The following is a 21,431-nucleotide window of genomic DNA, read 5'->3' on the forward strand; positions in this document are numbered from 1 at the left end:
GGGTAGTAATAAACTTTTCGGCAAAATCCAAACACAGGTAAAGTTTGCTTCTGAGGGGGACAACTTTTGGCGCAAAAGGCATAGCAAAATCTTCAACCCCCTAAGTGGGGGTGCCATCCCCCCAATTTTTTTAAATGGGAATGGGGTCAGGTGAGGGGTCATTAGAAAGGGCTTTTAATTCTCTATACATCGATTCTTACTTTTTGAAAATCGATCCATTATTTTAGAAAATATGCAGCTTTGAAAATACGAACAATATTTATGACGAGAAATGCGAAAATCGATTTAATTTTACTTCAAAACTTACGGTATTAGCTTGGTAACTTCCTTCAAAAGAATTCGCTGTTTTTTTTCTGATTTGCGAATTCTTTAGCCTGATTTTGGTGAGCAAAAAATTGTCCGCTTTTTGTTTCGTATTTAGATAGGCCACAAGAAGTTGCTAGATAACTGTCTTGTGACTTGTAGTTGAAGAGTACCAATACTACCGAGTCTTTTAAATTTATTAATTATGGTGTACTCAATTCCAGAAAGAGTAGAAATTATTGAGCTTTTTTTCAAAAACAATGAATGCGGAAATCGGGTCGCCGAACTGTTCAACCAACCTGAGAAACATGCGTTTGAAAAAATTGTTCGCGAATTGGTGGCCAAATTTCGCGAAACTGGCTCCGTTCATAACGAAAAGAGGCAGGTTGAAAATCCGGTACTAAATGAACCTACGGAAATAGCGGTATTGGGGCAAGTGGCAATGGATAGTACGCTGAGTACAATGCAATTGGCTACTGCGACAGGAGTGAGTCGTACAAGTATCCAACGAATATTAAAAAAATACAAATTCCATCGTTATAAGATTCGGCTAAATGAAGACGATTTTGATCGTCGTTTGCAATTTTGCGAAATAATGACTGAACGAGCGATAAACGATAATTTCCTCTTTAATGTGTGTTTTTCGGACGAGTGTACGTTCTTCTTGAATGGTTTAGTGAATCGCCATAATTGTCGTTACTGGGCTGATACCAATCCAAGGATTTTCCATGAGACACACTCCCAACACCCCCAGAAGTTGAATGTATGGGCAGGTATTTTTGGAAGTTCCATTGTAGGTCCATTTTTCCTTCCTGGAAATTTGCCAGGCGATATATACTTGGCTTTACTACAAAATGTCATCGACCCAGCTCTAACAAATATCATAGAGGACGACCCTGCTTACAATGAACAAGAACTGATTTTCCAGCAAGACGGAGCTCCTTCACATTACTGCCTCAATGTGCGCAATTACCTAAATGAGACGTTTCCAGGACGCTGGATAGGACGAAGAGGTGCAATTGAGTGGCCCCCTCGGTCACCCGATTTAAATCCTTTAGATTTATTTCTCTGGGACACATTAAAAGCAAAGTTTACAGCACTCCACCTGATACCTTGGAAGATCTGCGAGGACGAATCATTAATGTATGTCGCGAAGTAACACCGCAAGTGCTCCAGAATGTTCGACAACGGTTTGAAGACAACCTGTATCATTGTATGCAAGTTGGCGGACAACATTTTCAGCATTTACTTGACTAATACCGTAAGTTTTGAAGTAAAATTAAATCGATTTTCGCATTTCTCGTCAAAAATATTGTTCGTATTTTCAAAGCTGCATATTTTCTAAAATAATGAATCGATTTTCAAAAAGTAAGAATCGATGTATAGAGAATTAAAAGCCCTTTCTAATGACCCCCCACTTGACCCCCATTCCCATTTGAAAAAATTTAGGGGATAGCACCCCCACTTAGGGGGTTGAAGATTTTGGTATGCTTTTTGAGCCAAAAGTTGTCCCCCTCAGAAACAAATTTGACCTGTTTTTGGATTTTGCCGAAAAGTTCTTTACTACCCTGTAATGCCTTGCGGTACGTTTTCGATGTGCTACCCTGTATGTGTATTATAAAAGATAGCTACTCGTGCCGGACAAATTGATAAGAAAAGTCATTAAATACCAAAATCATTTTTGGCACTAATTTGATATTTGGTCATGTTACATAATATTGGATCATAGGCAGCAGCTTTATTAACTTCTGTTCAGAAACATTATGAATTACACTCCATTACACCACAATACTTAGCCGTGACGCTAATACATAAGGAAATTGTTTATTTTTATTGATAAAACTGTTGACTTTAGATAGAAATGAAACCGAAGAGTACACTTCTATTAATCATTTACAGTTATCTTATCTACCCCGGCCGGGAAAAATATTTGGAGGTGTGTAGAGTGTGTACTATGTACAAGATAAGAATTAATTACTAACATTTATAATTAAAATCAGACACTTGGAAACGTTGAGATAAAAGTTTCGGATTTGCAGAGATTTGAAAATATTTATTAAGTACGCAGGTATATGATGAACAGGCTAGTAAAATATATAAACACTGCAAGTCATTCATAATTAGTCGTTTATATACTTCACAACATGGTTAATGGGAGCTGGGCAAAGGGAATAGAAAATAGCCGCAGAGGCCGAAACCTTGGACTGAATGATGATTTTGTATAAATAAAAATAACCACTGGCACCGGCTGCTATTTCAATAAATAAAACTATTATTTCAACAAATAAACAAAATACAAAAGCAATATGTGTTATTGTGGTCGCTTACATGCGTAACACGCTAGGAAACAGCTACATTGTACAAATATTGTATAAATTATATAGGGTGTGGCGTATATAATCTATAAAAATTAAACTATGATGATATTTGTAATAGAAAAGTATTATACGAAAAAGTTCTATCTTCGCGTTCTTTTTTTTTTGTAAATTAAAGTTCATTTATTCAACAAACATGAAGGCCGACCCTGTGTTATTTATTAAAAACTTTGGAAATGTTTTTATGCGACCCGAGATGCAACCTTATAATTTAAGTCGGTATAATCTAATACTAGTAATACTAAAAGAAGGTTAGGTTACATTGTCAAAAAATTTATGCAGTCAAATGGTTTTGTATTTGTATTGAATTCATCATTCACTTAATTATTAAATATTAAGCATCGTCTATCGACCCATCAGTGTCAAAGAGTGCAAGATTCCAGACAAAAGTTTTTATTTTGTAATTCCGCGATAGTGACAGTGTAATTTTGTAAAGAAGTAAAAAATAAGAATAGCATGCCGATTACATTAAAAATGAGATTCTTATTTCTTACTTTGCTTAATAATTAGTTTGTGCACAAACTAGTTTTACAATGAACCGAAGAAAACAATGCAATTACTATTTCTGAACGTGTTGCTGTTAGTGTTTAGTGCATACGGAGAAAATGGGCTCGCGGCGACTAGGTTGTCCCGGGAACGATGGTCACAACGACACCCTCCATGTGCAAATACAATCCTACAGTGCGTTCAACGGCTGCGAGATACAGGAAGTGTTATTCCTCGAGCAGAAGGACATGGTCAGCAAGTGAACCGTAAGGTTGAAGATACAGTGTAGGAAATCTTGACGAAGACCCCACAATTAGTACTCGACGACTCGCACAATAAGTAGGAACCTCATCTCGTACCGTGCATCGCATCTTAAGGCGGCAGCTGTTGCACCCCTGTCATCTGCAACCAGTTCAACAGATTTTACCCCCGGATTGTGATCAACGAATGCGTTTTTGCAGATGGCTTTTACGGCAATGTGCCAATCAAGTAGACTTTCTTGCTTATGTCTGTATAACAGATGAGGCGATATTTACCCGTGATGAAGTGAATTTCCATAATATGCACGTATGGGCCGATGAAAATCCTCACGCGATTAGGGAATCTTATTTTCAACATGGGTTCTCGGTAAATGTTTGGGCTGGCATAATAGGCGATGATCTTGTGGGTCCCTATTTCTTTGAAGGACGACTAAATGGATCAACATATGCTGACTTTTTGGAGAACCAGTTGCCTGAATTATTGGACGATGTGGCATTACAAGTTCCGGCACGCATGTTTTATCTTCAAGATGGGGCTCCTCCACACAGTACTCGAGAAGTAACGACACTTTTGAATGAAATGTTTCCTCAGCGATGGACCGGACGCGTGGCCACCACGCCCACCCCACCTAACTCCAATGGACTTTTATCTTTGGAGTCACTTGACGTCATTGGTTTACAATATTCCAATTGCGGTGGAAGAATTGTGAAACAGTATACTTGAAGTTGCTGACACAATTAGGGGAATATCTGGATTTGGGAAAATATTCAACAAAATTGGGTGCGTCGGTGCCATGTCTGTATCCGCGCTAATGGGGATCAATTTCAACATTTTCTCAAGAAATGGTAAGTTTTATTTCATTTTGTTCCATATTTTAATGGAGTTTGTTTAGTGCACGCAGTTGGCAACTATAGATGCTTACGGATGCAGTTTTGTTTGCCAACTCTTGCAGGAATAGCAATGCATTTCAAATAGTAATTACTATTAATTATTATAATAAGAAAATATGGTTTGTACTTTTGCATTGAAAAATTCCCCAAAATTTGAGATGCATCTTTCTATCTTTCAACGACGATTTAATTACACGACTGGTCTACAGCCCTTAACTCGTACAACACAAGGACAGGACCGTTCCAGAGAATATATTTTGATCCATAATTGAACTTTAATTTACGAAAAAAAAAACGCAAAAATAGAACTTTTCCGTATAAGACTTTTCTATTACAAATATCGTTATGAAGCTGCAGTTTATTTTTTATAGATTATACACGCCGCACCCTATATATCGATATTTCAAAGTACACTTAAAAGTGTGGATTTAAGAACTGAAAATAACACAAAGAACTTATCTTTTATCAAAGAAAAATATCTATTCGTTCTTTGTCCTTGCCTTCGACTAAATTTTGTAGTTTCGGTTATGCTGTAGACAAACTGGTAATTATCTAAAGGGTTTCCCAAAATCCATGCAAGAAGTTTGATAGAAAACACGTTGTTAATAAAAAATTGCAAATATTTATTGATTCATAAAGCATAAAGCACAGGGTTATGTATTGAATAGCATATCCACAGCTTTACATACAGGCACATATGCATTCTTTTGTCTAAATTTTCCAGGACCGATTTCGATGATGATGACAGTGCTCAATTTTGGACTGCTTTTTTCGATTTTTTATTTTGCTACTTCGCATCTTTGCCGCTGGCGTCGCTATTCAAAGAAAAAAGTGACCTGAAACCAATTTTTGTATATGTCTTGTTTCTGGTTGACTTTACAACAAAAATGATTCTATAATAAATGAAACTACACAATTTTCTCTACAAAATGGGTGATTTTTTTTCATAAAACTAACCGTTTTCATAAACGAGAACTACAAAGTTTATCAAGTACGTAACGTGTAGAACAATACGCAACAGTGGACGTCGTCGTCTCTTTTCAATCAAGGCAAACTCAAATTTCTTAATGTGTTGCAAAAATCCCTAATCTTCACGAAGTTATAAAAGTATTTAAAGAAAAAGATGCTGACAAGAAAAGTGTAGCTAAAGCTGGAGAATACTTTCTTCTCAGACTTTACGGCTATAATGAAAAGGAATTTACATATACTTCTGAACACTTTAGGCACCAATGCTTCATAAAATCAGCATGCAGGAATAAATGTAACATCGCTTCGTTGCCTCCTACAGAAGCAGCAGCAAGACAACATTCATTTCGAAGATATCATCAGGTAAAGCAATGGATTGGTAACGAAAAATTTGCAGATTAATGGGGATAGAAATGATCTTGTCCCTCTGACTACACTCCTAGCCTCTGCTCTAGAAGTTCTTCTTAAACTAACTTCTTGTAAATGTAAGAAAGGATATCGGGAAGCATGTGGATGTAGGAAAGCAGGGCTCGACTGTTCTATAATTTGCTCGACTGTGACGATGGATGTGATAACATGCCTCAAGCATTGGAATATAGTGATGAGAATGAATATACTGATACTATCTTAGAACCACTGTGTAATGAAATCGATACAGAAAGTAGAGAAGCTACTGCGCTAGAAGAATTGATCCCATACGACTTTGAGACTTCGTTGCCTTTAACTATCAAAAATATCGATAAAGCTGGTCCCTCAGGGGTATCACAGCGAAAGAAGTTATTGTAATGTTCATTTATCAATTAATGTGTGGATTAGGCCTACTGGGGAAACCACAAAAAAAACGCGCCATATACTTTACCATGGTGGTGTGGAAATGGGTATTACTTTTCACTGCACCTTAAATGGTGACCTTTGTTGATCTCCTATCCAAAATGGGTCGGTTTTTATGAAAAAAATGGTTATTTTGTAGCAAATTTTCTGGTCTTTAATTTGTTACATGACTTTTGCTATAAAAGCAACGAGTAACGAGATATATTAAAAAATCTCTTTTTTCCCAATTCATTACAATATGGCGGCGCAGGCGGCAAATATACGAGGATGAAAAATTTAAATGAGAAGCTAATTGCAGAATATTAAAACTTCCACAGAATTTTCCAGCTAAAGGTAATTTACAGAACGTAATTACTGAACTAAAAAGTCTTAAAAAATGCAAATATTGCAAAATATATTTAGTGATATCACATTTTCTTTTCACTTTCGACATGCCGGCGTATTATAGCCTGCATAATATTAGGTATATAATAAATTATCAAATTATACTGACTGAAAAATAAGTATTAACTACAGATTTAACCGATAAAACCAAATATCAATGGTAAAAACGAGTATTGGCTATAAATGTATCACTTGTTTTTATTCGTATTTAGCATTTTATTTAGTACGATATCTAGATTTAACTTTAACTTTATTTTATAAAACTTGAAAGAAATTCAGTACATGAAACATAAAATTATTAGTACATGTTACCTATAAGTTGTGCATTTTTTGGGTTATTCAATTAACTTGGTTTCAAATTGATATCTTGGAAGGAATCAATGAAAAGTTGTAGTAAACAAGTTTAAAATAATGAAAACCATGACTTCGAAGCCAAATTAATTGAAATATGCATATTTTTTAAATTACAAGAATGGTAAGAAAACAATACCTTGCTGTATCTTGGCAAAAATTAAGAATAAATAGGTATTTCAGATATGGTTATGTATAGCTTTACACGACCTCTGAAGAAGCTAAATAAACAAGGTTATCTTTTAAAAATACCATCGATGATGCCACATCTCTCATTTGCACAGGCTACATATGTTTTTTATAAAAAAAAGTTCAACATAAAACAGTTGACGAGTCTGAGAATTTATTTTAAATAATTTTGTGTTCGATATATAGGTTTCTTCCAAGTTAGTAATTCGCACTGTATAGATGTTACTTGAGAAATGGAAAATAAATCAGTTATATCTATCATACAGATACTCCATAATTTATGGAGAACGTATCAATTTCACATCATCAACAACGTCGCTGTCTCTTCAGTGATATAATCTTATCGATGGATAGGCATCAACATAAATCCATGTAAATAATACATATTATTTTCAGACAATTGATCTATAAATAGTAAAATACTTTACATACGTTTATCGTATTACAATATATTATTTTATTTATGAAAGATTTTAGATAATTCCCAATAAAGATAAGCTAAAATCTACCAAAACAAAACGCTTGCTCAATTTTGCCATAAAATTCTCAAACCATATGTAGATATTTATTTTGTTGTTGCTAAAATTGAAAAAGCTTAATTATTCAAAAGTGCAAAATTTCATTTCCCTTTCAACCAAATACAGTCCGTACGATAGTTGTTGAAATAGAATTCCATGAAGATCCCTGCGTCACTTTCTTGAAATTAACCACATTCGACACCCGCGGTAGAAAGACATTGGCGGAAAATTACAAAGTACGCCCCTGACGCCGTAAGTTGTTACAGTAGTTCTGATATCAAAACTTTATTGACTTTCTTTTCTTGGATCAACAAATATTGTACGGACTGTAAAAAAGATGAATATTTGATAATTCAATATATCAAGTTACAATAATTTTACAATTCTTTATAATTATATTTTAAAATTTAATATTAATATCGAATGCATTTATTTTATTTATAACATTTGAGGGACACACTGTATATAGTCCGTATGATATTTGTTGAGATAGAATTCCAAGACCCCTGTGTCACTTGGAATTCGATACCAATGGCGAAAATTTTGACGGCATGCCCCTGCCGCAGTAAATTGTTACAGTAGTTCTGATAACAGAAGTTTATTGGCTTATTGGAATTCTATCTCAACAAGTATTGTACAGGTTGTACACTTTGGTTACGAAAGACATCAATACAGGGTGATTCACAACGTATTGGCATAAGAAATGGAGTCAATATCGTAGAAATTTTTTTTGTAAAATCCTTATAGTTTCCGAGAAAAAAGTTATTGAAGTTGTAGTAGTTTCAACCACACAACAAGTGGACAACTGTAGTCTCATCATTCGTAATACGCGTGGAGAGCCACGTGGCCTCAGCGACTCGGAAGAATGAAATCCGATTTCACAATCGTCGTTGCGATAGTGTTTACAATAGCTTTTTAGTAGTTAGTGTTAAAACTGGCTTGCGTGTATAACAACTCGGAGTTGACGAATATCGTTTTAATTTATGGTGAAGCAAGACAACATTTGCATTATGGTGGAGCATTTGTGTTATGGTGAAACAAGATAACATTTTTTGCGTTAGTTCGTAGAAACTGTGCAAGACGGGTGTAAATGTGTTTATACGTCGGTGGACAAAATTTTGAACAGTTGTAACATCGGGTATGTCAAATTATTTTATTAAAAACACAAATTAGTTTTATTAATTAATAATAACAATAGCGGCAAAAGCAGTTGAATTTGCTTATATAAAATAGGTGCTATAAAATTCTATTTATTTCTTTCCTTGCGAAATTCTTTCAAGTTATTGTCCACTTTTATCACATTTACCGCCATGCCGGTCGCATTGTGCGGGGTCAGGTTTTACAGTGGACCAGTTTCCAGTGCCGTGCAGAAGTGTATTTTTAAATCATTTTCGAACTGCCCTTTTTAATTTTTTCTTTACAAAATTTTATTTGTAAGAGTCCCCAGTACATCCAAAATTCTAAATTCCACCCTGCATTTTAAATAATAATAAATTCCTTACTCTCATATTATTTTATTATTTGATTTATGGATCTATTTGAAAAATGTTGCTCTCAAAGTAAATTATACTATTTTCATTAAAATTGAAATAAATATTTAGACAAATGAATAATCTTTGTAAACCAAATTTTGAGATTTGCAACAAAACGGGAGCTACGTGCAAATATTAAGAGAAAAATTGAACGGAATTTTCTTACAATTTATATTAACAATTTGTATATTGTATACATAATTGTTTAATAGCACAGCGATATCGATTTGTATGCTACATCAGATTTTATATAAACATTTTTGCGCCTTATCCAAACATTTGCTAAATTTTATTTCAAATTAATAGAGTGTTTAATAACAGCATAATGAAGTGATGTTCTACCAAATCCCAATTGGATGTTTATTTCAGATGAACAAGCAGTTTTCGTCGCCGCAGGGTTTCGAGTTTAATATTTAATCTTAACGATTCTGTCAGACATTTAAGCTGTAATGAAAATGTTTACTGGTCGTATCTTTCTATTGAAATTTGATAGAAGTAAGAAAATTAATCCCTAATCCCTAACCCTTCGTTTTCCGTTCTCCTCGACTTTTTTTGCTGTATTTTAATGGAGACTTCAATGTAATCTCGAAGTCAAATTAAGCCCAGATTTTCTTTATTAAAACAAATTTCGTATAATTTTTACTTATCCATATTAGCACTGCGTCAAAAAGAAATCTTTTGACAATAATTATCCCATAGAATTACGCAGAAAATATGTTTTAAATTTTTACTTTCGTGTGTTCTGTAAGTGCAAATTACATTCTACATGACTAAAGCATTAACATAATATTGCTTCTTGGAGTAATTTTTTTGAAAGAAGAAAGATCAAACAACCTGTGGCTTAAAATATCTTTGAATGGCATAGGATTTTTTCACAACTATGTGTAAAAGAGTGTATGCCAATGTAGCGTTTGCTATTTACGTCAGATACGATTTGTGCATTATCGAACTTTATTCGATTTTTACGAGAACATTGGCGCATTCGCCATTTTATAGAATATTTTATAGGATGTGAAAATAAACAATTTTCATTAAGAATTATTACGCGAAATTTAGGCCGACTCTGCATCAGCCTACTTAATCAACTGATCAACTGTTTACAATGCAGTAACTAGATCAAGATCAGTGTTGTTATTTACAGGACACTGGCTCTCGTAGATTGATTTACCTTGATTTATTTCAAAATGTCTTCAAATGCAGCATTAGCGGATATGGTATTAATAGAGTACATCCAATGAAATTAGACAGATGCTTGGAGTAATCGCAAGCATGCGGGATAATTTTCAACGCCGTTAGAAGCATGTTTAATGGCTAATATCGATTTGGTAATTTATTTCCATCACTTTCTAATTCATTTTATTATTCCGAACGGTGTTTTAATACTCTCCAACCGACAAACCCAAAAAAAGTGTTTTAAAGTACCTAAACATTTCGAGTAATAAAAAAAGATGCGGGAGATCGTCCTTGAAATTCCAATAGAACCGGTTTCAAAATCTTCTGTTTCTTTGATTTAACAATTTTTCATCTTCGAAATATGAAATTTTGGACCGAAGTTTGACATACTTATTTCAAAATCATCCAAAAAAATAATGTATACTTACAGCAATAAAATTAGTGTGAATTAACTTCTACAACTTCACTACATATATGTATATCTGCAGGGTGATTCACAACATGGGGAATGGGAATAGATGTGTTATGAAAAATGGAGTTAATATCGTAAATTTTTTTTTATAAAATCCTTAGGTATAGTTTCCGAGAAACTACTGTAATCTCTAGCGTCATTCGCGTTGTATGCTGTACGCAATTCTCTTTCCACGTAGCCCCAGGCGGATCCAAATACATAAATCCTATTTTAGTACTAAAGTTTTTGCGATAGTGTTTACATTACTTTTCAAGTGTCAAAAATGGCTTACGTGTAATATCAACTCGGAGTTGATGGATATCGTTTTAATTTATGGTGAAGCAAGATAACATTCGTGTTATGGTGAAGTATTTATGTTATGGTGAAGCAAGACAACATTTGTGTTATGGTGAAGTATTTGTGTCATGTTGAAGAAAGACAACATTTGTGTTAGTTTATAGACACTGGGTACGACGGTCCCAAATGTGTTTACACGTCGGTGGACAAAATTTTGAACAGTTGTTGTAACATCAGGTATGTCAAATTATTTTATTAATTAAAACCGCAATAATTATTACAGTAACGACAAAAGCAATTGAATTTGCTTGTATAAAATAAAAAAAATAGATGTTATAAAATTTTATTTAGTTCTTTCCTTAGGAAAGAAATTCTTTCAATTTTCTGTCCGTTTATATTTTATTACACTTTGTTATCGTGCCAGTCGCCGACTGCATGCTTTGCCTTGCGCCAGGTCAGGTTTTACAGTGGACCAGTTTCCAGTGCCGTGCAGGAGTGTATTTTTAAATCATTTTGCCGATTTCGATTTTTTTTTACAAAATTGTATTTGTAAGAGTTCCTTGTACATTCAAAAATTTTTTTTGGATAAGTTCTGTATCACCCTGAACATGTACATAAAGTATGACGATAATTGTATACTCCCAATTTTACGTGGTGATATAACCGAAATAAGTATTGGATGTTCATGTTAACATTTTTGAAAATATTTTTTGTTTATATGTAAAAAGCTTAAAGATAAACAAACCAATATTTCCAAAGTTCTTTCCTGATGCAACATTTGTTTCTACTAATACCAGTAGGTAATCAGACCTGTTTTTAGATGGAAAGAATCTTTTGCATAGCAAAAATAACGCCATAAAATTTTATTTTTCTTATCTAAACGACTAATAATGTTATTTTATTCGGAATCGAGTCATTTTAAGTATATAAAAAAAGCAAGGGGTATTTTTTGCGTAAAAAGTCCAAATTCTACAGTTCTGGTCTTAAATAATAATAAATATGAGGCAAATATGAGCCAAATAGACAGAATGGTAGAGGGTAAAATGTACATAATTTTCATTTGAATGAATATTTGAAGTTTGAAAATTATTTTCATAAATTTTAACTCGACCTCCATTTATCTTGGACTCGATACATCTCTCGGCCACATTTACGAGAACTTTTTTCTTATATTGAGGAGTTATATCACCAGGTGTTAGGTTTATGCAATTAGCAATGCATGTGTTGAATATTCGTAGAGAAGAAGTTATTTAAATAAGATCATATATATCATCTTATAACACGTTTCTCTAGCATAGAAGGTCTCATGAAAGTTCATTATTTATACATCAATCGAAATAAATCAACACTTTTTACGATACTATATATTTTATGTCGAAGAACTTTGGGCATAGAACAAACAATTATAATTTCTTAAATATCTTAATTCTAAAAACACAATTTCACATCGTCCTTGATTCTCACAGAACATAAAAAATGCGCATATCCGTCCGTCTCATATTATAAAGACTGAATTGACTGAAACTGCAGAAAAGTAAACCACAGAAGGAAAGCTGAAAGACGTCAGTTTTTATTTCATGGTCAATCTACAGATGTGCGTTTGGCAACCTTTCTCACACATCTTAGTAATCCTTGAGTTATATGTATTGTAGCGCCTTCTAAAAAACAGACAAAAGCACTTACTAACAAAAGAAATCAATTCGCTTTACATTACAGGGTGTTTCAGATAGAATACAATAAAAAGAAAACTGGTTGAAGTAAGGACACGTAGCGAAAATACCTCCTTTAGCTTGAAATATTTTCTTTAAATTGGAAAATTTTCAAATTTCAATTTCATCATTTTTTTACACCTTATATTGTGTGTTCTTTTGTCTTATCTAAAATTATTTATTTAAAACAGATAGACATAATTTCTCAATTCTTCAAATATAATGTTTTAATAATGTTTTTTGTCAAAAATTAAGGTGTAAATTTAAATCTATTTTTAAGTTGTAACAAAATTTAAAATGTAGGTCAAAAAAGGTTATGTAAAGCATAACAATATGTGTTCTATTTTAGTTGAAAATATTTTTTATCACCTGAGTTAGAGAAAAAATGTGAATAGAAGTGGAATCGTTATTAAAATTACATTAGACACATTAGTGAAATAAATCGAGTTGACATGACGCAGTTCTAGGGATGTATAAATTAAGCATGCCTAGTATTTCATTGCAGTCGATTTGATAATGGAGTAATTTAAATAAAAAAATTAAACAAGCAATATTACGTCTATTAACAAGTGAAATAAAAAAAAAGTGTGCTAAACCGTCTCAAGATTCTCATGATACCTATAATGAATAATTCGGTGACCATATTATTGAGACATATTTTGTCTTGGATCGAACCAAGCTAATGCAGAGTTTTTAAGAGAAATTTCATATTTAAAATTAATAGTAAAGCTGATTAAACATTCTATACTTTTATATGCATAACAAATTTTAAGTTAACTTTTGTTAATAGTTTTTCGTAAGATTAAATAAGTGGGTATTACAAAATCTTGTTCCACCTCATAACATTTCTTTATGTATTAAATGTATTTGTCAGTTAAATATACATCTCTTTCATATACAATATATGCATAAACTGGCAGACATAGGTTTAACTGACAACTAAATTTACTCAACAGTTGAAAAAACCTACCCTTTATATTTTAAGACAACCTTTAAATTGTAAAAATTTGCGTATTCAACAGTACATCTACCATTACGCTTGTAAATCTGAATCAATTCAGCCTTAATGATCCTGTAGACGTTATATTGGATGTGAAATATCAATTAAACACCGTATCGCCTTGTTTGTCTATACCATAATCTGGTATATTTCAAATACAAATACGACTTCGAGAACTGCGCCGTTTGAAATTCATTAGATGAGATTACTTCAGTGACAATAACTTTGAAACTAATTGCAAATGCGAGCTACTGCGTAGGTATCCTTTTTTAGAAGCATTTCATCGCTTCAAAGGATTTAGTGTAGCATCTGTCATAAACAAAGCAAGTATCATAGTACACAAAAAACTTGCAGCATATTTCAGGATCTATGAGAGATGGGTATGCTATAGTATATTATTACAAAGTATGAACATTGTAGTTGAACATCTTACATGTAGACAAAGTAACTTACTTGTTGGAATAGACTGGTTTCTAGCTGTGCTGAAATAGTGGGTATTAAGTAAGGTCTTTAACTGAAAAAAATTGGAAAACTGAGATAAGGATTATTTCTTAGAAATTTCTTTTCGCGATGAAGATTATTATACAGCGTGTTTCCGTTTTAAATGAGCAGAACTTCAGTAGCATAAATCGAAGGTCTTTTTAAGCAAATTGTTCTCGATGAACAAGTCAAACCTCTTAGTTTTTGAAATAGAGGGTGTTGAGTTGTGAATGGGTAAGATAATATTTTTTCGTGGAGGAAATATCTGTTAAATCGCTTTCTGCAACTTGTCAATTTTCACGTTGTTAGATTCACACTGGTATACTTACTAGATGCATTTTACTATTTTCTCCAAAAAATAATGAATGTCTTAGTAGCAATATTCCACCATTTTTATAATCCTCAGATATTTTAAGAAGAAAAACTATTCTTTAATTTTCCTAAAGAACATCAATGCACACTGCAATTATTTAATCTCCAACAAAATTTCATTACTATTAGGTGGCTTGCGTTATCATTTTATCATTTGACAGCAACAATGTTCTCATTGTTCGTGTGAATCATCTTAAAAACCCTTTGGGCAATTTTTGCGAATTATTTAGGTATTGGGTTAATTTCAAATATCCCATTTCTATTTACCAATAAAGAGTAAGCAAATATTCATTACGTCTATGGATTATACTGAAGGTGCAGTAGGATAGTAAGTAGATTTTTAGAAAAATGGCCTGGCAAGAATACAGGACCAAAATAGAAGTTTGACTGATGTAAAGGTATACTTTATTTCACACTAATTGACAGCAGGGAAGAATTAATTGAGAGAATAGAAACAGCCTGTAATAAATTACAAATTACAACGAAATCAATTCTTAAGAGTATGTATTTTAAAAAATGGGTATCACTTTGATTATCTTCTTTAATTTAAAAATCTACTATTTAATTTATGTTTTGTCCAGCTAATACGTTTCCTTAAGTTCTCGTTAACAAATGACTTATTTATTAATGTAGTGTATAAGGTATGCTAGATTCGACTATTTTACTCTAGAGTCGTATCGAGTTTCTCTTTCACCCATTTTAATTTCCTCCAAAAGAAGGACCCGCAGCCTATCCTAATCTTAATGCCACTATTGTAGCACATACAAAAAAGCTGTTGAACTTTATTGGAAAACGGTACAATTTAGAGAAAGAATTAAAGAAATTTTCTTCTTGAAATATCTTAGAATTTTAAAAATGGTGGAATATTGTCGTTAACATGTCATTATTTTTTTTAATAAAATAGTAAAATGCACCGAGTAGGTAAGTACCTACTGGTAAATCTATTAACATGAAAATTGGCTCGTTTGTAGAAAGCAATTCTCTATGCAAAAAAATATTCGTTCTTTCCATTCTCAAAATGATCGGAAAAACTATTTTTTTTTTTTAGAAAATTCAACAACCTGTACCTCGAAAACAAAGAGGTGTGGCAAGTATGTTCGTTGAGAATACTTTGCATAAAATGACCTTCTCTCTGCGATACTGAAGTTCTGCTTATTAAAACAGAATATTCATGTTCATAAAGTAAATTTAATGTTTAAACAATTGGGTTTTAAGATAATTCAAAGCAAGTATTTCGATAAATACCTACTACCCTACAAAATTAAACTATTTATTTTGAAGTTATATTTTCAGGATATTGTCAACGTATCTATATCTTAATGTGTAAGACGCTCTAAGGAGAATATTATATCACAAATAATTAAATTTAAGATATCATTGACAGCAGATAACTTGGATAAAAAAATCAGATCTTGTATTTCAGTGAATGAAGAAATACGTCCAACCGTATTCTTCTAAATGTTCCCGGTTTGCAATAATTGTAATATGTATAATGTAAAGACAAGCAGTAAGAAATATTTAAAACGTAAGCCTCTACCTCCTCCTTTTCAAGTTCTTATGATATAGATTTAATTGATAAATATAGTAATAAGTTCGATAATCTCGACGATACATGCAGGAGAAACAGTTATATGATTGGAACGTATCCTAGGTTAGAAGTGAATTATTTGATTAGTTCCGATACATGAAATATAGGGTGAATCATATAAAACTCTTCACTCAGGTAATTCAGTAATGGAAAAAGATTATTTGGTTTATGAAAATTACTTGATAGAGCTGCCCGAATATATTTAAATCTGAATAGAAAATCATTAAGTATTTTTTTTTATTCCATCAACGCCATCCGTGCAATTACCAAAAAGCTTAAACGATTTTTTTAAGAAATAAAAATATATTCCTCTTTATCTGTATCGCGTTGTGGTTTAGTTACTAAAAATTGAGAATTTGATCTAGATTTAAGAAACTTTGTACCATGTGTATAGACAATCGGTTAAGGATTATTTGAAAAACCAATTATTTCTAGTATGTTCATATTAAATTAACTCACCTGCTTGCATTCGTCTTATAATATCCAGTTTAAATATATTACAAATAAAATAACTAACACAAAAATGCAATACAAATCTAAGCATTCTACATTATTCCTGCAATCTGCTAATTTGTGAATTTGCAGCTTTTTCTAAACACCCAAAGTTAATAATAGCTGTTTTACATTGAGAATTTATTCATCAATAAATTGACGAAGTTCTTCATTAATTAATTCACGAATTTATTGGTAAACGGTGTGGTTTTACACTGCTACAGACTTTGTCAAGTTTTTTGACGTATGAATCAGTTCTACCAATGAATCAAAGAAGCAAATAAATTTCAAACTAGTCACCTTTCCACTCTTAATTGTAGTGATACAACGGCGGTACCGTTCTGACACATATTATATAAATATTAGTTGTTGTAAATAACAAATCAGTAAAAACAATGCAAAACTAGCACGACGCCACACAATTATTAACCAATAACATAACCTCATTACTGATCTGAGGCTGGAAATCTGTTGGGTTGGTACTTCCGAACTTCACGAAGAAATTGACGAAAATTAGAACATGCTCTAATTCGTCAACAACTTGATGAATAAATTGATAAAGTTATTTGACAGCTGATTTGGTACATTACACTTGTCCAATTTCTTGATGAAGCGACTTCATGAATTAATTGATCAATAAATTGTCAATGTAAAACAGCTATAATAAAATCTACTTGCAACACAATTTTGTATACTGTATATCCTGTATATATCCTTTATGGGAGTCTCATCATTTTATTATGGATTGCAACAAAATTATTATTATATTGCAGAGCTTAGAAATAAGACGATTTCAAGGAGTTTCCAAAGAAAAACTGATTCTATGAATAACCTAATATAAAATTGTTTTCAGTCAAATTTTTAAAACATAGGTTGACTGCTAGTAAAAGAAGAATGTTAGTAAATATTTTATATATATGACGGGTATTATAAAAAAGTGATGAAATATATTTCAATAAGTAACATACTGTTGGTATATTATTATACAGGGTGTTCGCAAAAGAAGTAGCACAAATAATATCGGTGAATCTACAGCTAAAAAGACACGCTTTGCATAAAAATTACCTTAGTAAAATATTCACTCCTAGGAGATACGGCTTCTCAAAGTATCTAAAGAAATATGGAACAGCGACTGTAAATTTTACACAAATATGCAATTTTTCAACAATTTTTCAAAAATCCCTGTTCCTTGGAAAGGGTTGAAATAAGCATTCCCTAAATTATTTTTTGCTAAATTTTTTTTTTGTTTGACAAAAATTGAATATTCAAAAATACGTGTTTGACAGCCTGGTTTATTTTAAAACATTTTGCTTTATCTGATACGTATTATTGACTATTCAATTTTTGTCAAACAAAAAAGCTGTAGCAAAAAATAACTTAGGGTACCTATCTATGATTATTTTAACTCCCTCCAAGAGGCAGAAATTTTCGAAAAATTGTTGAGAAGTTGCACAAGCATTGTTAGAAAATTTGTGTATAATTTTACTATCATAGCTTTTTTGATTTTCAAATTACAGCCAATATTCCATATTTTTATTTTTTTTTGGAAATTGTGAGAGGCTAAGGTGCATACATTTTTATTCAAAACGTTTTCTTTTTAAACTGTAAATTCGTCGGTACCATTGGTGCTACTTCTTTTGAAAACACCCTATACGTATACAGGGTGTCCGGTAAGTACCTCCTAATCTCTCGGGAGTGGTCAGTAAATGTTTATGGTGAATCTGTAGGCTAGCACTAGCGGGAATGATTTTATTGTAAAAAAATAAATTTTAATTGTTGTTGTATTTGTTACCAATTTTTTTCAAAACCGATTTATCTCGCAAACCGTTCATTTTTTCGAAATAAATAAAGAGTACCATTTTTAAAGAAAAACCTTCAGAGTATCTAATAATAATATTTTCAGTTTGATAAAATTACTTCTGTCAAAATTTTGAGAAAAATTGTGATAGGGCCAGTCCGTTTCTGGACACCTGATAATAGCAAAAAGTTGATTTTAGCATCAAATCGTAGAGCTCCATGTGTAATACAACGTACAAAAATTTTATTAAAATATACAGGGTGGTTTCAAAATTATAACCCTAAACGTTAATTTCTAGGTACCCCTTTGACCCCCCATAACTCCGTTAGGGGGCACATTAGGAAAAAAAATTATAGGAAGGACTAGTTTTATTTTGACCTCCCCTATACACTCCCGATAGATTAGGAGGTACTTACCGGACACCCTGTATTGGGATAGAACTTTCCTTAGATATAGAATGGTTACTTTACTGCTTGCCTCTACTAAATGGAAAGAAATAATGTCAAAATGCCATACAAAAAAAATATTGTAGCCTCAAAAATATTTCCAATATACTACTCTTATGACTTACGATCCACTTTTCTTTCACTACGTTTTTCTTACTTTGAATAAAAACATCAAACGACAGTGCATTACCAACCCTGATAGAAAATTCTATCCATCATGTAAAAATATACATGGTGTTTCATTAAAAAACGTCTGATCACCCTTTCTTTGAGCACAGATTAATTTTTATTGCGGGGTGATTCACAAATGGTGACCAAAAATTTAAATTATTTAAATTATTTAAAAAAATTAAAAATATTTTTTGAAGTTTAACACCCTGTATCTTTTTAACGAAGCGTCCTAGATAAAAACTTTATAGGAAAGACTCCCCTTAACCTTAATTCACCAAAGAATACGAGGTTTCATTTTTGGTCACCATTTGTGAATCACCCTGTATCTCTATAAATTTATTTAAATCGGTTCCTGTTCTTTGAATCACTTGTATAATTATATTAGATATTAACAACTTTATATATACACTAGCAATCAGTACAACTATTGATATAATATTTGCAGTAACTAACTATAAAGCTCTAAGTCATCTCTGTTAGTATAGGTACATACATACTTATCATCAAAAAATCATTCTTTAATTAGTAAGTAATTTGTTAATTCTCTTACAGCTTGCAGCTAGGTTAGATATTTACTTGGACAGGGAATAACTTTTGGAGATGCTTATCTCAGATCTACTAACTACTTTTTTTATTTTAAATTTTGATTAAGTTAGTTTAGATTTAAGTGAGTTTCTTCATTTTATAATTCGTTCTGTATTTCTTAATATTTATTTTGTTTTTTAGCACCGTTTTCTAAAAAGTTTTACCTTGAAAAAGTTATAAATAATAAACTGCTGCTTCAAAAGAATTGGTTATGAATTGATTTTAAGATCTTATTTTGGAATAATTAGAAATGCACATAATAGAAGGACAATACATTATATATAAATAAAAGGGGATGAAAGAACTTATGTTAGGAACGTTTTGTAAATCTCATAATATCTAGTGTAAAATATTTTGATGTTAAGTTTTATGCAACTTGGCAAAAAATACTCAAGGAAAAAAATCTTTTACTGTCTAAAAAGTTGCTCCCTGCTTATCGGTTTGGTAACTTTTGCATGTTAGTTGGCACAGAAAAACATAAATGCATACAAAAATTTCGACATGCAGGAGAGATCTTTATCTAATTTCGCTAAGGTTACTCTAAAAGGTGCAACATACTTCTAAACGAAAAAAGTACATACGATCTTTCCAAAATGTTTTCAGTCTCCTTGAATCTGAAAAATAGATCGTACATAAGATTTCTTCGCTTGTCACAAAACAATTTTAAAAGAAATCTTTATTCAATAGTTTCAGTTCTTTATCAAGTATCTCTTACTAAATTCTTTAGGAATTTGTGTTAAAATATCGCGAATTTGCGTTTTCGTGGATCTACCACCTTTTGTACATAACAGATTTCCAACTCTCTCTATGACCAAAATGTTGTTCCAGAAGGTGCGTTCCAAAGTAAACAGGGCTTTTTAACAAAAAGTTTTTTTGGCAAAACCGATTTATTTTATTTAAATTAGTCGAATGAATGTTTTAGATTATCGGCCTGGATGTCCTCAGGATGCCTTTTGGATGGCTTCTACATCCACAAAACGCTTTCCTTTCATCTGCAAATGCATTTTTCCGAAAAAGTATAAATCGCACGGTGCCACATCAGGCGAATATGGCGAGTGGTTGAGTTAAAATGTGATTTTTAGTCAAAAAAATTGGTCACAAGTGTCGATCGACGAGATGGAACATTATCATGCAACAACGCTTCAAAACGTCAGGATAGAATTGAGCATTAATGATTTGGCCCGGTGGAATTAACTCTTTGTGGACACTTCCATTGGAATCGTAAAAACAAATCAACATTGTCTTCACTTTTGAATTCTCCAAACGATATTTTTTGGGATTGGGCTCGTCTGCCGCCTTCCATTCGGCAGTTTGGCGCTTGGTTTCACCACGTTTCATCACCAGTCACAATGTTGTAAAGAAAGTTTTTGTACTTTTTGGCCTCCTTGATGATGTCCTTCGAATGTTGAATTCTGAGCAATTTTTGGCTCTCAGTCAACTTATGCGGAACAAACCGTGGACACCCTTTCCGGTAGCCCAAATGTTCAGCCAAAATGCGATAAATTGATGTTTTTGAGATGCTCAAATACCAATTCCATGAATTTCAATGAAGTTGATCTTTGATTTCTCAGTTTTGATGGAATTTGAGTAACCACGGGTTTCGGTTGGCTAATATACTGCTCATCATTTATGTTCTCACGACCGTTCTTAAACCTCGTTTACCACTCATAAACTCTGCCACGGGATAAACAATCATCACCATAAACTTGGTTCATCAATTTTGAAACGTTTTGGTAGAAGTTTTATCAAGTTTAAAACAAAACATAATATTAGCTCTTTGTTC

General features: G+C 32.3%; 1 protein-coding gene across 2 annotated transcripts in view; it reads right to left on the reverse strand.

Moving 5' to 3' along the window:
- LOC108910797 (cAMP-specific 3',5'-cyclic phosphodiesterase, isoforms N/G) overlaps positions 1–21,431 on the reverse strand; it is a 311,572-nt gene that overhangs the window by 275,161 nt on the left and 14,980 nt on the right. The window contains exon 3 of one of the 2 annotated variants that reach the window (XM_018715522.2): positions 20,230–20,262. The exons of the other annotated variant lie outside the window; for it this stretch is intronic. Within the exon in view, the coding sequence (XP_018571038.1) occupies positions 20,230–20,262 (33 nt within the window). The remainder of the gene's footprint in view (positions 1–20,229; positions 20,263–21,431) is intronic. 2 annotated transcript variants of the gene reach the window in all.

Source organism: Anoplophora glabripennis, unplaced genomic scaffold, assembly GCF_000390285.2.
Source record: "Anoplophora glabripennis isolate ALB-LARVAE unplaced genomic scaffold, Agla_2.0 scaffold380, whole genome shotgun sequence".
NCBI lineage: Eukaryota > Metazoa > Arthropoda > Insecta > Coleoptera > Cerambycidae > Anoplophora > Anoplophora glabripennis.